The sequence below is a fragment of the Bubalus bubalis genome, chromosome 16, assembly GCF_019923935.1.
Source record: "Bubalus bubalis isolate 160015118507 breed Murrah chromosome 16, NDDB_SH_1, whole genome shotgun sequence".
In the NCBI taxonomy this organism is placed as follows: Eukaryota; Metazoa; Chordata; class Mammalia; order Artiodactyla; family Bovidae; genus Bubalus; species Bubalus bubalis.
In genome coordinates, this window is record NC_059172.1 from 54,331,225 (window position 1) to 54,349,103 (window position 17,879).

The 17,879-nt window shown below is 39.4% G+C and overlaps 1 protein-coding gene across 5 annotated transcripts in view; it reads right to left on the bottom strand.

Moving 5' to 3' along the window:
- Positions 1 to 472: 472 nt before the first annotated feature.
- ARHGEF12 (Rho guanine nucleotide exchange factor 12) overlaps positions 473 to 17,879 on the bottom strand; it is a 168,459-nt gene continuing 151,052 nt past the window's right edge. For 4 of the 5 annotated variants that reach the window (XM_044929608.2, XM_044929609.1, XM_025266751.2 and 1 more), the window contains 11 exons: positions 15,887 to 15,964; positions 14,444 to 14,519; positions 13,824 to 13,991; positions 12,276 to 12,363; positions 11,554 to 11,640; positions 11,350 to 11,429; positions 10,821 to 11,054; positions 8,156 to 8,626; positions 6,662 to 6,978; positions 5,464 to 5,533; positions 473 to 4,570 (listed from right to left, as the gene is read on the bottom strand). In XM_044929608.2, the coding sequence (XP_044785543.1) occupies positions 4,560 to 4,570; positions 5,464 to 5,533; positions 6,662 to 6,978; positions 8,156 to 8,626; positions 10,821 to 11,054; positions 11,350 to 11,429; positions 11,554 to 11,640; positions 12,276 to 12,363; positions 13,824 to 13,991; positions 14,444 to 14,519; positions 15,887 to 15,964 (1,680 nt within the window). In that variant the 3' untranslated portion in view covers positions 473 to 4,559. Of the gene's footprint in view, positions 4,571 to 5,463; positions 5,534 to 5,713; positions 5,919 to 6,661; positions 6,979 to 8,155; positions 8,627 to 10,820; positions 11,055 to 11,349; positions 11,430 to 11,553; positions 11,641 to 12,275; positions 12,364 to 13,823; positions 13,992 to 14,443; positions 14,520 to 15,886; positions 15,965 to 17,879 lie in introns of all 5 variants that reach the window. The other variant, XR_006545369.1, reaches the window with a different exon arrangement.

A 17,879-nucleotide genomic window follows, 5' to 3' on the forward strand; every position in this document is an offset into this window, starting at 1 on the left:
AATAAAGACGTCTTACTTCATTTAGGGTAGCATTAAACCAAAGTTACCTTTAAGTAAGCCATAAAAGCTGCTCCATTTACCCCACTAATGTACATTTAAAGTTTTTATGTTATATATATTTTACTACCATTAAAAAGTAATAATGTAATAGGCCCCAAATCATTGTACATTTTAAATGAGTAAATTGTACAGTAAATGAATTATATCCCAATAAAACTGTTAAAAAAAAAAACCCCAAACAACGCTGCCCCAGATGCTGGGGCAATTCCAGCTGTGAGTGTCCCCATGGAAGTTTACATGTTACAGAGGTCAACTGGCTGGCCTCACTAGTAAAGATGCTCTGACCAGCAGGAAGATGCCTGACAGTCACCGCCAGTGAGATTAATTATGGCCTCCTTGGTGTCAAAACTTCTCTAAGATAACCTGAATAAGACAAATCAACAGGAATGTAAATAAAAAGTCACATACTTGGTTCCTTTAAGCATATTTAATATTTGAATTCTCATTCTTCTATTTTCCCAGACCCCAGAAAACAGAGTTTTTAGATGACCAATATTTTGTTCCAGAAACATACAGCCTTATCAGCTAATTCATAAAAGAGCTATTTTACAAAGGTACATCTGGATAATTAGAACAATAAAGTCTTTTAGGCATTTCAAAATGTGATCAGTAAAAATACATGATTATTAATAAAGTTTTTTTTTTTTTTTAAGATAGTTCCAGATTTCTTTAAAAGTAATTTCTGTTAAAGAGTAGTACATGATTGTACGGTGAACAAGGAAAATAAAATGCTCTAGTAGGAAGAGGCTGATTAAGAGTGACCCACAGTGTGCACAAGTTACAGTTATGTTTGCGGCACACCTGCTTAGCCATTGGCACCTGGAAATGGCGGGCAGGGCTTCCTTCTAGGAGGTACACTTTTTTTTCCTACCAGTTTATTTTCAAAACCATCAGTACCAGTGGAGAAGAACAAGGCAAAGGAACTCTTTTCTTGAGGAAAGAATAATTATGCAGATCACTTTGAAAAGTGGTGGAGGAGTCAGAGGAAAAAAAAATATGATTTAAAACAGGAATGGTAATTCTAGGGAATAAAAAGTTAGCCAGCAGAAAGATGACTGGAAGGTCCTGCTTAATTTTCTATCTTGAGGTCCTCTGTACACAGTTTTGAACCTTGCCCCCTGTGATATATAGGGGAGGAAAGACTGACCAAAGCTCTTGTAGCTCAAAATTACATCATATACCACCTTCAAAGAAGACTGCTTCCAGTTTGAAATATAGAAGCTCCACATAATACACTGAATTTAATGATATCAAAAAGAAAAAAGTATGCGAGCAAAAGACAACTCACAGTAGGCATAATTGTTTTCTTTAGCTTCAAAAATAAGGGAACAGTGGGCTTTTCTCCTTGACTATCACACTAGCTCCCCACCCTCCTCCAAGGACAAATTAACAAAAAAAATTTTTGAGAGGGACTCATCCTTTCTAACGGTCGATCAAAGTTGTTTTAGGGAAAAGAAAGCAAAAAAGCACCTTTTTTGTAGCATATTATAATAAATAGTTACAGTTCAGGTCCTAATAGCCAAAGATAACCCAAGCAGTCCGAGTTATTCATAGCTGGTTTTAAAGTACACGAAATATATGACTTCTAGGGCAGTGATCATGATTTTAAATTACAGCACTTTGGGGTTTATTGATTTGCCTTGCTGAACTCTGTTCTCTGAAAAGGAAAGAGACACCGCAAATGTAAGCTGCCACTTAACAGCAAGGGACCCCTTAGGGCCACCGGAAAGAGCACAGGGTCACGGCAGGTCACGATAGCTAAAACCAGCTCTCCTGCTCTGGGAAGGTGGCTCTGTCCACTGCCCTTGGATCTTTCCACATGGAAGTTGATTCCAACTTCAGTCACCAACTTTGAGAAAACGGCTTTGACAGTCATCAGTCTCACCCAAAAAGAGATTACCTAATTCCATTGTCCTGAAAGGCAGGTATAGTATCAAAGTAGGATGGATGTGATTATAATGGACAAAAGGGAAAAAAAAAAAGGAGAGCATGGGAGGCCAGGATGAGGAGGAGGAGGAAGACATGAGGCTGGTGAGATAAAAAAGAAAACTCAAAATCATGGAATCTTTTCAGAATTAGATTTCATTTGGGGGCTTCATTTGAAGATCTAGAAATGAATTTATTTGGAGGCACAAGAGCAACGGTCAAAATATTTTTCCAGTTAGCCCTGTTTTTGTTCCAAGGAGAGGTTAAACTTCAGGAAAAAGAAAAGCAAATAGTTGCTAAGGACAAGGGGTTGGCTGAACCAGAAGAGAAACTAAAACTCTGCTAACGTACAAATCTTCTTAAATAACTGAGTGCTAGGGAATTATTCAATGACCCTGTACTATCTGAAGTTAAGATGAAAGTTCTATTTGTATTTACCTTTCTTCTGATTAACTGCCCACTGATGGTATTAGTGTCAAGTAACTACAGGTACCCCTTTTAGTTGGGAGTGACTACATTATTTCCAGCAGCACAATGTAACCATTTGGTTTCTACTTGTTTCTCTTAAGAGACACAGAAAGTTCAAGTCCCAAGCTTTACTTATATATTAGCTTCTGCTTCTAAATTTTTTAATCCCATTTTAATTTATACTTGGGCTATAAATCAAAATAAAATTCTAATTTATAGATGAGGTCCAACGATCCAAGTTGGTTTATTTAAAAACACAGATCACTTTTGGAAAGACAGAAACAAGAATCTGGACATAGATGAGCTTTGCTAAGTTGTAGTGGTGTTTATAAACGCAGTTGGGAATCCTTACCACTTATGATGGGGGGAAATTTTATATATATATTATATATATATGTATATATATATATTTTTGGGCAGATGGTGAGGGGATGGCAGGGGAGAGTAAAATTACATCCTAACTACCCACAGAGTTCAGAGGGTACTACTGAAAGACATGAGCAGTGGATCAACTCCTTGTGTATTAACAGAATTGTAATATTTGACAAATGATTTCGTTTTTGATTGGCAAAAATACTTCAAAACACATTAATATATACCTGATGCACAAAGAAAACCACAGAAAGCCAACAGAACTGAAGGGAGTTCTCAAGTTACAGTTCTGAAACATTTATCCTCTGGAGGGTGCTGCCAGGGCTACTATTCATTCTAGAGCAGGCAGTTCCCAACGCCTTGCCTGCAGTATCCAGTGTATGTTCTGGTCTGCAATTTTTAAGGTCAGTCATGCACCAGTGTGGAAAAAGCTCCAGCAGTGAAGTCCGAGGATGTGCTTCTGCAGCTGGCTGGAGCAGCTCTGCCTTCTCCACCGCATCCTCCTCCACTCCACCCTTGGCTCTCTTCTCAAACTCTAAGAGCCCTTTGGCACCATCAGTGCAAAAATCAGAGTCAAACCTCCAGGTACTAACATTTTACTGGCCTTATACTCAGCAGTACCCGTGGCTCATGAAAGCCATTGTTCAACTCAGTAGTGATTCAGTTCCATAACCTTCCCACACTCTCACCCGCTCCCATCCCACCCTTCCTCAGCAGCCCCCACCCCTGCCTCCACCTGAAGCATCTCTGCTTGTTTTCACTTCCTGCTCAGCTGGCAGGGATTATTTTACACAAGTGCCAAGGTCTAATGTATAATTATAAAAATGAAACAATACCAAGGATAACAAATTTATAGTCAAGAAAATAAAATTTGCTTTCCTCTCCCTCCCAAATCCCAAACCTCAACAGAAAAGGAGACGATAGAAGAAAACACACCCATTTTCAAGTGCCTGCTACTTAGTACATTGAGGATTCCTGTTCATCGGGAGCGGATCCCAGCTACAGAGAAGAGGTGCTGGCCTCGGGTGGGAGGAAGCCCCGCACCTGGGAGCACAAAGCTCAAGTCCTCTGCTCGGAGGAGTTGCGGCAGAGGACTTTTGAGTACGCTTTTGAGGGGACCCTCAGACGAGCAGCCTATGGGACAGCAGAGGGCACGGGACATCCTTCGGTAGAGACCTCATGCTCCTCTCTCCTCTGCCCACTCCCTCCCCCTCTTCACCTCTCCAGCCACCTCCTGATACCCCATCCTGAACTCTTTGCTTCAGGAGCAGTCAATCCTTGGGTGTACTAAATACAAAGGGCTAAAACTCTCACTACTCAATTAAAACAAAACATGGCAAAATAAAAATTAAAATGTGCTTTCAAATACGGAATGAAGTCAAATAAATACATCTGATTTTCTCTTTCTCTTAAGTCTAAGTAAAATTTCATATTCTACACCCAAAGCTCTATACATTTGGTTTTTGTTCTGAATCAAAATGGATTTCCAAGAGTGAGAAGAGCAGGGCGAGAGGACGGATGTCCCCTCGCGGACAGACTTGTGCAGCTGCCAGGCTGTGAAGACCCAGTCCTGCTCTGGGCCCCGGAGGGCGTGGCTCCCCCAGGGTGTTTGCAGGCAGATCCTCTGTCACACGTCATACTCTCTCTCAGCGTCCACACTGGAGCCAGGACATGGTGAGACAAGGCTGGTGCTCAAATCCAACAACCTGCAGTCACCTCCAGGACACATGGCTCTAACTTTTATCTGGGAAGAACAAAGAAGTGTAGAGGTCAAATTAAGGAGAAAGAATGAGTTCAAATTAACACAGAGAGGGCCTCCCTGGTGGCTCAGTGGTAAAGTAATCGCCTGCCAATGCAGGAGACTCGGGGTCAATCCCTGATCTGGGAAGATCCCACATGCCGAGGAGCAACTAAGCCTGTGCACCACAGCTATTGAGCCTGTGTGTTAGACCCGCGAGCCGCATCTACTGAGCCCACACACCCTAGCGGCAATGCTCTGCAACGAGAGAAGGCACCACAATGAGAAGCCCATACACTGCAACTGGAGAGTAGCCTCCGCTCGCCGCAACTACAGAAAAGCCCTCGCAGCAATGAAGACCCAGCACAGCCAAAAATACATACATGAATTAAAAAAAAAATAATAAATAAAATTAACACAGAGAATACATCTGAAACCTGTGGACCTTGTTAACATCTTTGTTTCTGGATCGGAATAGCCTCATTCAAAAGAACGAAGGCAAATGAGTACAGACTGCTGCACTGAACACGGGAACCACCTGTGGTCCCTGGGAGACAGGAAAGCACAGCAGGACCCGAGGAGGGCCTGCCTCCGCCGCTACGGAGCCTCGGTTTACCCCCTCCCTGCAGCTCTGCCTTTTGCTTTTGCAAAGGGGAAGGACAACAGAACGCGGGTGGCGTGGGGACTGACAACTGCGGCTCCTCTTTGAGGAAGAGCCGAGTCAGCAGACGGTGGCCTCTGCTTGATGCATGATGTTCGGAAACAAGTATCTTTTTTTTTTTTAAGAGATGAAACAGAATCTCACAAGGTTTTCACTTTAAAGACTAATAAATCATTTCATTCAATGGACTGTTCAGGCAGAATGATTCTTGAGTCAGAAACCCACAGCGTTCACACACCTGAGTGCTTGTCTGTGAGGGCTGATCCAGCCAGCCTTTGGCAAAGAATGGTGTAACTTTCCTCCACCTTCTGTAAAATAAAACCCACAGGTTTTTCATTCAAACATCATTAAAATAAAAAAAACTTTATTTTGAAAATAGGAAAGAAGGCTTTTGTATATTACAGGTCTAAGCTGTCAAATTTAACATTAACATCATTAAAATTTTTGTTAATAGGGAAAAAAAAGAAGTAAATTTCATTTCCTTTTACCTGTTTCTCCCTTGAGTGAATAACTTAAAATGTTCCCATGCAGAAGAAAGTAGAGGAGAGGGCAACTATTAGAGGTGATTATTCCCTCCTGCCCTGGAGTCACCCTGAAAACGATCCCATATGTGGCATGAACTAAGTTAGAGCCAATGTGCCCTCGAAGGCCTCTTAGAATCTTACCAGCCACAGGACATCCCTATATGTAATCCTACAAAGAAAGGAAAACCTATCACATGAAGGTGAAAGAAAAACTAAGGGAGACCAATCTTTACCCAAGAGACTAAGAACACTTTGAACTCTGCCCCCAAAACCTCTAAGTAATGTCATGACAAAACATCTGGGCTCTGGTACCTGTGCCCACGGATGGCAAACTTACAGAGTCCTGTTGTCAGAAATGACCACACAGGTCAGTTCTGCAGTGAAGGCTCACACAGTGACATCTTCAATTGCCCATTTACAGAACCCCTACTCAGAGGCAGGTCTTTAGATTACCACTGGAGCCACTGGAGACAATTTCTCTCTGTCACAGCATCTGGGAAACTATCAACATCACCCTACAATTCACAGATAATTAATAGGTGATGGCAAGTTAAGGCACTTCCCAGCCTAGATTCCTAACTACACAAACTCCACCTATCTCAGCTTATTGCTCACATCTTCTCATGGAGGTCAGCCAATCATCCCAAATGTATTTAGGTCCTTAAACTTTGAAAGCCATACACACACACAGTTTACAGAGTACAACTTTTTCTGCTCTTGTGATATGTAACCAGATAAAACAATGCCGACCTTAGTTTTTCATCCAGGTCTACTCACAGACAATGGTCAGAGAAAACACACAAATCTAGACCCTCAGCAAGGTTACTGACATCAGCATGTTGATCATTCTATACTTCCTCTCTGTTAAATGTGTTTCTTATATCCGACTCCTAAGGATGAAGTCCGAGGTACCTTTAAGTGTTCAAGGTCAGCCTCTATTTTACGAATGTACTCCATGATCTGGCTTTGTGAATCAGCACAAGCAGAGGGACTCTGGATCTCAAAACAGGAATCCTCCATAGCTCCCCAGCGCTGCTGGACCAGTAATTCTGGGTTGAACGGTGAAACAGCCCCATCAGAATGAGCATTCTGGGGAGAAGGCTGCTGCTGGTGTCCAGAGTCCAGAGAGGGGATGCCTGCCCCGGGCTGAAGGGGGAACGAGGAAGCAACCTCGTCATCTGTGGAGCTCTCCTGCACCGGGTCATAGCCATCAAGAATCAGATAGGTTCCTACGGACAGACACAGGACAGGTTGAAGACGTTAGTACCACCTCCAACACATAGGAAAATAGATGTGGGGTGATGTGCTGACACCTTTAAAAGCTATTGAAGTGAAAGTTAAAGTTGCTCAGTCGTGTCTGACTCATTGCAACCCCATGAACTATACAGTCCATAGAATTCTCCAGGTCAGAATACAGGAGTGGGTAGCTTTTCCCTTCTCCAGGGAGTCTTCCAAACCCAGGGATCAAACCTAGGTGGCCTGAATTGCAGGCAAATTCTTTACCAGCTGAGCCTCTAGGGAAGCCCAAGAATACTGGAGTGGGTAGCCTATCTCTTCTCTAGCAGATCTTTCCGACTCAGGAATCGAACTGGGGTCTCCTGCATTGCCAGAGGATTCTTTAATATCTGAAATAGCTTAAAAGCTATTAAAGAGGGGGAAAGACCATTAAGTCCCAAATTTCCAAGTTATGTTTTCAGGACATCAGAATTTTCTTACTTCAGATTAAAGCTACACTTAGCAAACATTCCTGGTAATTCTGGAATAACTTCATGTTTGCTAGCATTTTACAAGTTAAAAGCTGAAAACTACCAGGTCCCTATATGATCTTATGACCACTTACCTGGCCTCATCTCTCACCACTTTCTCCCACAGCCTGTGCTCTTTAACCACAGAATGCCTGCTCTGGCCTCGCAGACTGTGTGCTCACCTCCTCTGTTGGAACACTCTACTCCTGGACACCCACACAGCGTCTTCCTCCCCTTCCCCTGGGTCTCTGCTCAAGTGCTACCTCATGAGAGGCCTTCTTCCTTGACCACCCTGTCCTTCCTCCTTACTGTCTGCGCCCCTCAGTATGACTTATTTTTCTGTATCATCCTTACTATCTGACATCTGTTTATTTGGTAACTTATTTACTCTTTCCCCAAGTGGTGGTGAAGCTTCATGAGAAGAGTGGATTTTTTTGTGTTTTATTCACTGTTCCATCTCCCAGGACCTAGGATGGGGCCCAGGATAGAGTCAATACAGTATTCACTGCATGAAAGAACAGACACTATACACAGACACATAGGCACACACATGAGATAACACATACATAACACATACATGGATATCCAAGCAACATTGATTTCAGCACACAGGACAAATAACGATGATGGAAATCAAAGTTTAAATGTGAAAGGAACTTGCCTGAGATGCGCAAATTAACATCCTTCTCTTCCTTTTTAACTGCTCCATCACCTTCTGATGGATTATCATCACTATGTGCTTCACGGGCATCAAAAAAGTGCTCTCCACTCTCATCAAGACCCCCTTCTGGCTCTGAGGGAGGCATCTCTGGGGTCATAATCATGTGGTCCATTACTAAAATGTCACTTGCCTGGCTCTCTTGGAATGCCAGTACTACTGAATCCCGTGGAGCAGAAGATTCAGTTGAAGTCCGTGGACTGTAACAAGTTGAAATGTCACCAGTTCCAGTTCTAAAGGGCATCTGTGCTTCAACAGGATGACAGGCCTTAATATTTTCAGGGTTCTGGGTTCCACTGTCTGCCTGCACCCCCAGAGAGGCTGTCCTGCATCTTGGAAAATGTGGCCAGTCTTCCTGAGCGCTCTTCTCAGTCAAGCCCAGCTGGTGTACCAGCAGCTGCTTCAACAAACCCACTAGAAGATTTAGGAAGTGGGGAGAACACATGCATTCACATAACCTCAGACAGACAGAATTAAATTAGAGGAATTATAATTTCTCTCTTAAAGCCAGTACCTTTTTACTAACATACAATAAAAAACATTAATTTCACACAATCATTTTTTATTTGGTTTGAAAAATGAAATAAAACACCATCTAGAGAAAATTTAACATTAAACTAGACAAAAAAAAAAAAAAACCTTGAAGAATTCTCAATGGAGATTTTCCTATTATTCTCCTATTTAAAACTGTTAAATAATCAATACCATGCCTGCCTCCACTTTTTCTTCTATATAACTGGAATAATACCCCCAAGGTACTTCTTAAAAGGATGTAGAAAAGCTGTATTAATCTGAACAAAAGAATCTGAAAGTTCTGCTTTTTCTAGAAGCAGACACTTATCTACATAGGCATTACTTTTTCTAATTTTATTAGAGACACAGAACATTTATTTTATCATCTATAATAACCCAAAGAATCTCCTTAAATGGTGACAAAGAAAAAAAAGCTGGCCTGTAAATTTAATTCCAATGTTTGGTACCATGCATAATTTCAAAGGATAAGGAAATATTTATTAGTTTTTAAAAATGACCTCACTAAGTAACACAGCTTCCTTAGGTTGCTGAAAACAGAACCAATTTAATTTTAAATGGGCCAGTGTATGCTGTGAGGCCACTCAGTGAGAGGGTCAGTGGAACAATGTTAGTGAAACCATCAGAAATCATTACCACTGTTAACTCAATGAGTCTAGAATAAAGTAAGTCTTAAATGACTTGACCAATTCCCTACTTTCAGCTACCTTAATTTCTGTCTTCCCTTTAAATAAAGTCTCCACATGGGTTTGGGTCTTTGACCCTCTGTTTCTCTGTTCTGCAGTCACTCCCTGAGAGATGCTATGAATTGAAATGGCTTTGACACTCAGAGCCACCGTTCTCCCTAACCTCCTCCAAAGTTCCAGTCTTAAAATTCCAACCTCCTGCTCATCCTTCCTCTTAAATGGCTTGCAATTTATTACCTACATCTCAATATGTTTTAAAATTGAGCCCACAATCTATGGCAAAGGAAAGAAGGAGAAAAGAAAGTGTAGCAGCGGGCAGTGGCAGTCCTTTCTAATTTTTATTTCTGACAAGAAAACTGAAATTATCTCTGAATATTCCCTTTCCTTTGTCCTCACATCCAAAGAAGTCAATTGTTTTAAGTATTTGTTGGTTCCTCACTTCATTTTTATTTCTCTAACACCATTCCACCATTCTAGTCCAAACCCATTTAGCCTCAAGCCCAGACCACACCAATCCTTCCATTCAAATCCTTCTGCAGCTCTCAGCCAGAGTATTCTTTCTCATTTCTAATATATACACTCCAGCTTAAAAACTTCAAATGGTTCTTTCTCTGCAGCCAGCCTTTTTCCCTTCCTCCAGTACACCTGAGACATGTGATGCACTCCTGTCTATACCAGTGGTTCTCAACCAGGCTGGAAAGGGGGGCGGATAGCTAACAGAGTGGCAAGGACCACCCTGTCGTGCATCTGTGTGTGTGTGTGTGTGTGTGTGTGTGTGTGTGAAGAATGGACTGCGGTGAAGAATATTACAGTATCCACAAGAAAAACAGAAGAATATCTGTAGCTGAAATAGTCCTCAAAACTCTGTGGGGTGCCACCCTTCAATCTAGTCTTCAGGGTCCACAACAGCTGGGCTCCACAAAGTGTCCTCCAGCTTTCTAACCCTATCCCACAACTCCTTTAGCTTGTGTGGTCTCCCACACAGGCCAGCTGCCCTACTCACTGCTCTCTGAATACCCCCAGAGGTTTAGCCTTTTTGCTGTTGGTCCTACCATTCTTCTTATCTGAATGACTTCTATTTATTCTCCTATTAATAAATACCTATTTTGAGTCTTACCCATTCTTCAAGGCAGTAATCACAGCTCTCTTGTTTTCTAATGCCTCCCTTCTCTGGTCACTCAAACCAGATCAATTTTGACATACCTATAAAGCTTATCTACTTAAGAAGGTAGGGGAAAGTTTTCTGTCATCTTCCAAACTAGACTGTAAAATTCTTGAAGGGAAAATTCATAGTTTATACTTTCTTGACTCTCCCTAAATGGTTGCATAGTACATTATAGAACTCTGGTGCTTAATAAGTATATCCGCGTTAACGTATGAATAGAACTTACAATTCCTTAGTGCATCCAGCGCCCACCGTTCTTCCGAGACAGGCAAGTGTGGATCTGGGATTGTGATTTGATAATTCACTCCAACTTCCTTTAGTGTCCCATCTGCATGCTGCTCCTTTGCAAACTGTCTCTCAGCCACAAAGAGGTCATCTACTTCCGACTTCCCAGAGGTACCCAGCGAATGAGACTGAGGTTTTGATGACATTAAAGGAGACTCTAATCCCAAATCTCTGTCTGTTCAATGGAATAGAGAAAGTAGAATACATCTTAGCAAAACTTTTAATGTGAAGCACCCAGAAAAATATTTGGAAAAAATAACCACATGAGCTACAGAGATTGTCCACGAAGTAAAATGCATGCACTTGGTGTGGCATTATGATTGCACACAGAAGGCACATGAGCAAAGTCTGTTAAGGTGAACAGCAGATGCCAGAACCTGCATAAACCAAAGCAGTCAAGAGTCTCTTCACATTTTATTAACTAACACGTAGACTACTTTCTTCCAGATTAACTTTGCAAAACAGTTTACCTGGACTCTGCAGACCAGTGACTGAAATGTCATGATGTTCCACTTTTAATTTTGGAGGTTCTTCTTCATCGTTGTCTCCTCTGCAGAAGAAAAAATAAATAAATAACCTTTTAGCCTCACAAGGTGCCTAAAGATCATTGCAACAAAATGTTAAGAATCATCCATCGCTTTTCTGATGCCACTCAAGAGCAGAGGCACACTCACTCGCACGGTGGCGGCTGGGGCAGTGGGATCGGCTTTGTGGACTGCTCCTTCACGGACGCGGCCATCCGACATATTAGGTCCTGCCAGCTGCACGTTTGAAAACAGCACAAAACACATACAGAAGGGAAGGAAAACGAAACATATTTTAAATATACTCAGACAGCAGAAATAAAAACAACGAACTACACCAGAAACGAAACCAAACCAAACCAACCAACAAAAAACCCTATTTCTGCCAGAGGTTATCTTTATTTTGGAGACATACTATTAAGTAGAGATTATAAAAACTCTATACTTTAAAGAAAAACCTAATAACATTATGGATACACTACCCATTAAAAAAACTTCACTTGACACTTGTAGAATTTTTTCTTTAGAAAAGATACTTTTCCAAGTAAGAGACAAGAATACTGGAGTGGGCTGCCATGCCCTTCTCCAGGGGATCTTCCTGACTCAGGGATCAAACCTTTATCTCTTACAACTCCTGCACTGGCAAGTGGGTTCTTTACCACTAGAGCCACCTGGGAAGCCCAAATGAGAGACAGCTATCTAAAAGAACAAGTTCTTAAAAGAACACCTCTCAAAGAATACAGAGGAAGTATCTGTTTCCATACAGTTTTTGGTTTTCAAAATCCTATTACAAAAGCAAGGTTAAGATTGTGGAATATTATATTCAGAACAATAAGACACAATAGAGCAAGGTAGCTATGCCCAGTACATACACAGTCTTTTCAGAAACTGTCTGTGCCACCAGTTCATAAATTTGGGCTCCATTATCAGACATGGAGATGACGAATAAAGCTTTGTTATCTGAAAAAAACAAGACAAATTTACTCTAATGATACGACCCACAGAGGCTGTGAAAGATGTTTCTAGTGTGCTGGTACTCTTGTGCATCTTAATCCAAGTAAAGGTTACACGTGATCACTCTGTAGATACTCATTCACTTAGTAAAAACTCATCAAATACAACTTAAAAATTCTGCAAATTATTTTATCTTATACTATATATATATTATACTTTAATAAGACAAAGATTATAAAAGCTAACACTAATTCCACAGTAATTTATTAAAAACAAAATAGTGTCTATTATCTAAATTATTGAACTAAACATTATTTTTGCATTTATTCTACATTGCCCTTTTGCTAAATGGCTAGTTGGTAATATTCAGTAGGTGTTGATGAAACAAGATCATAAATGTATCTTACCACCATGGAATTAAGAATTTTAAAAAGGGATCTTCATTATTAGTACTGTTAATGTGTAACTTTCTAACTTCAACTGATTTTTAAAAAACCTAAACCACACCCACTTCTCCTGTTTTTGCTTTTTCCCCCACCATATCAAGAGGGAAGCCCTGTCAATGGCTAAATTCAATATTTCTTTTGGTAAATGTCACACTGCACTTGAGAATATGAGCATTATTTTCAAATATCTTCTGATATTGATTTCTAACATAATGCCACAGTGATAAGAAAACAGACTCTATGATTCAATACCTTCAGACCATAAAATTTTACACCCAACATATGTCTTTGGATATGTTCCAGTATCTCCTGGTTTATAGTCTATGGGAACCTGAATAGAATTTCTATCCTGTTGTTCTGTGCAAATTATATAAATCTTAATTATGTTGAATTGGGTCATAGTGCTTTTCCAGTCTACTATATCCTACTTTTCTGTCTGTTCATTCTATTAATTTTTCAGAGTTTGATATTGAAACTCCAACTAAAAAACTCTTTATCTATTAAAAAAAATAATCATAATGTATAGTGGAACCACATGTAACTTTGTTTTGTATCTTCCAAGTCTCTGGTAAAGGTGTTATACTTTCATAATAATCTTTTAATAATCTAATAAATAAAAATAATCTGTCTGCTATATTAGATGCTGCCCAATCCAAATAAATTTTTGCCCAAATAAACTCTTGAAGTTTTTAAAGAAACTAACAAAACAATGAAAGCCTTTTCAATGGCATTAGCTCCAGTTCACCATCTTCACTGATTTGAACATGAAATAAAGATCAGAGTAATACGCAGAAAAATTTTAAATGTGAAAAATTATTCAGAGAATCTAAGCATCCTAAATAATTTTGGGATATAAACTCATAATTCACATTCTAGGCAGTAAATGCATTTCAATTGATCCGTATAAGAATATAAAAGGAGCAGAACTCCATGCCAGCTGTGCAACTCAGACAACACTGAGTGTCTTATGCAATCTCATGATAAACCTGGAGATCAGTGTCATTCAGCGGACATACTCGCCTGTTGCCACTTGTCGAACCAACACCGTATTCAGCTTGATGACAGGGCTAAATGTGTGTTTGCTGTCAGCTGTAGATGCCAGAATCTTACTGTGACACCTTAACACCAGTCTATCATCCTGCTTTTGTAATAATACAAGAATATCTTCCAGCAGCAACGTATACAGATCTAAAAATAAAAATGTAGGAAAAGGTGATTAGTATAGAAACTGAGACGTGTTTTATAAACTTTATAACAATTTGACATAGAAAACTGATTTCTGGTAAATCTAGTAAATTTTAAAAACTGACTTGCTATTGTGTTTTTAATTTCATTTTTAATAATTCATTTTTAAAGTATCACAACAAATAAAAAAACAATGGTTCTTCACTACAGATAGTTTGAGATAGAGAAGTTTAAAAGAAGCTTAGCCTTCATTCCTAAATAAATATTTAACACATTTCACATGTAAAAAAAAACATAAGCAGATTTTTTGTAAATGTATAAATAACACAAAGTACCACTGCTAACTGCTGTAACTGAAAAATGTGAGTGGATGTCTTTTCTCTTTGGCATAAGGAAACTTTCCTATTCTTTTTCTTTCTCTGCTCTCCCCCCAAATTGGCAGAGAGTACACCTACCAATTGTTTTATCTCTATTCACCTTCCAAACCAATGGGCCTTCGTGAATCATCTTCCTTTTTGTTAAATCCAAATTCTGCCAAAATAAGGAGAATTATATACAAATTATTTCCAAGCACTTAAATGATATTCCATAGTGTCTCCTTTCAAGAAATTCCTAATATAAAAGACATCATTTACATTCACTATTATTGATATCTGTAAGCTATTGAAAACAGAATAAAAATTCAGTTAAAGTAAGCTGCATAAAATATTCTAAAAAGGAAAATGCATCTCGTAGAAAAACACCCAGGAGTAAAATCTTCCCAATCGCACTCTAAACAGATGACAACAGCTAATAAAAATGAAGCAAACGTTCAGTCCCTCGAGTCTCAACCCCCTTCCTTATTTTTTTCTATGCATAACTAACTAGATCATGGCTTATGCATATGAAGCCTCTGAGTTCTAGGCTCTTGTTCCAAAAAAAGCTCCAAAAAAAAGCATTCACAGAAGTCCAGGAAGTACTCAGGCTTGCTCTAAATATCAATAACTTGGGAGAATTATCTTTTAGTATAAGCAGCTCTAGAAAAATCTCAAGTCTCTGGAAGTTAGGAAGCTCAGCATATCAGCATGTTTTGATAAGCTGTTATGTAGGACATAAAAGTCTATTTTAATAGTTACCAAATAAATCTGCCAAAAGAACCAGTGAAACAGTACAAGAAAGACTTAAAATCCTCAGAAGTTAATTAACACAAAAACTCCATGTACTAGAAATAACAATTTATAAATATTTTACTATCATTCCAGTAATGGTTTCAACTTTAATGCTTTAGAAGAGCTTCATAGAAAAATAATTATATTCTTTAACTCAAAAATCTGGAAAGTTCCAACAGTAAATGGCCCTACTCTTACTCAAACTATAGAGTACAATAAAATTAAACAGTAAGGAATGTTCCTTAGTCTCCTACAAATTCTTGTCACAAAAAGTTAGTTTCACACAAAATATTCCTCTGATGAAAGACTAAAGCAGTCTTTACACACAGACCAAGACATTTAAAAGGAAGAAAACAATCTTTAGTATAGACAATCTATGATATAAGAACTCCTTCAGTTCATGTATGTTTCCACCGAGATGTTAATCATCTGCCAGGTCTTCAGTAAATTTTTTTTTTAATTTTTTATTTTATTTTATTTTTTAACTTTACAATATTGTATTGGTTTTGCCATATATCAACATGAATCCGCCACAGGTATACACGTGTTCCCCATCCTGAACCCTCCTCCCTCCTCCCTTCCCGTACTATCCCTCTGGGTCGTCTCAGTGCACCAGCCCCAAGCATCCAGTATCGTGCATCGAACCTGGACTGGCGACTTGTTTCATATATGATATTATACATTGATGCCATTCTCCCAAATCATCCCACCCTCTCCCTCTCCCACAGAGTCCAAAAGACCATCTCTTACCCTGAGCTCTTCAACATTTGGGTATTCTGACAACTTCAGATTAGAGGTATCAAGGCGACGCTGATAATCTTCCAAGCGCTGAAAATCAGAGAGGACGGAGCTAAGGTTACTCCTTTGGGGATCAATGATCTCCCTGTTTCTTAATCGAATGCAGACACTGCCCCTGCATTTACTGAGCACTCTGCAACATCAGCCACAACTGACAACTCACTCTTTCTTAAAACACTTCTTCTTTCAGCTTTGGTGACACTACCCTCTCCTGGTTTTCCTTCCACCTCTTCAGCTCTTCCAATCTTTTTTCCAAACTCTCTGGCCTCTAAGTAGCTTGTATTTAATTTCTAAATAGTAAATCATGTACATGGTACAAAATTCAGAAAGTAATATAAGGCACACAAAAAACAGTAAGTCTCCCTCTATGTTTGTCCACACTTCCCCCACCCCCAGTTTTCTCTAAAGAAGTAATCACTAATACCCATTTCTTGGGTAGCCTATGAGGAAAATTCTAAGCAAAAAAGAACACATAGGGGATATAAGTTAGCTTGGCTCTGTGCATTCTAAAGGAGATCAGCCCTGGGTGTTCTTTGGAAGGACTGATGCTAAAGCTGAAACTCCAGTACTTTAGCCACCTCATGTGAAGAGTTGACTCATTGGAAAAGACTGTGATGCTGGGAGGGATTGGGGGCAGGAGGAGAAGGGGACAACAGAGGATGAGATGGCTGGATGGCATCACCGACTCGTTGGATGTGAGTCTGGGTGAACTCCGGGAGATGGTGATGGACAGGGAATCCTGGCGTGCTGCGATTCATGGGGTCAAAAAGACTTGGACACAACTGAGCGACTGAACTGAACTGCCTCTGTGCATGCTGTGTGTAGATACACCCTTTTTAAAAGAAATATATGGTAACATAATATTTTCATATATGTATCACTTATTCAAAAATAACAATATAGTCATATACACATTTCTGTGTGTGCATGATATCAATAAATCTTGGTGATGGTTCCATTAGCAAATAGAGAGTGGGCTCATTTTTTCAGTGGCTGTGTGGTATTCAACTCTGTGAAAAAGCTATAGTTTAATTACATCTTACTAATGGACATGTATATAAGGATCCACTTTCAAAGGAAGAATGGTTGGATTAAAGGGTGCATGCATTTTTCCCAAGATTATAAAATATTTCTAAATAGAAAGGTTGGCACGTATATAGTAAATGCCCATATACTCATCTACATTCCACAATTAACATCTGCTCTATCTGCTTTATCATGTATCTGTCCATCTACTCATCCCTCTATCTATTCATCAATCCATTTGATATTTTGGATGTGTTTCAAAATAAGTTACAGATATAAGCACACTTTAAACATTTTATCATTAACAGAGCTAACAAGAGTTCAATATCCTTAACGGGAGTTCAATATTTGTTTATATACAGTGAAATGTACACACTTTAAGTGTACCTTTCCATGAGCTTTTACCAATGCATATACTTACGCAGTCAAACTCCTATCAAGATACCAAATATGGCCATCACTTCAGAAGGCTCTCTCATACTTCCTCCTAGCTAATATCTGTCCCCACATCTTCAGTGACAAACCACTTTTCTGATTTTTTTCCACCATAAATTAGTTTAGCTAGGTCTTATAAGTTCACTAAACAGAATATATATGTGTGTACTCTTTTGTGTCCAGTTTCTTTCACTCAGAATAATGTTTGTGAGATTCACCCATTATTGCTGGTATTACTTGAGTTTATGACTATACTACATTTGGTTTATGCTATAAACATTCCAGTAGAAGTCTATGGGCATATATCTTCATTTCTCTTGGGTAGATCACTAAGAAGAGAATGCTGGATCAAAGGATGAACACGTGAATATGTGTTTTTTAAATATAGATATAAATTTCTAATTTTCCCTCTAGGGTTATAACATTTTACATTACAAATAACAAAATTCCTATTTTTCCAAAGTTTTACCAACAGACTGAATGA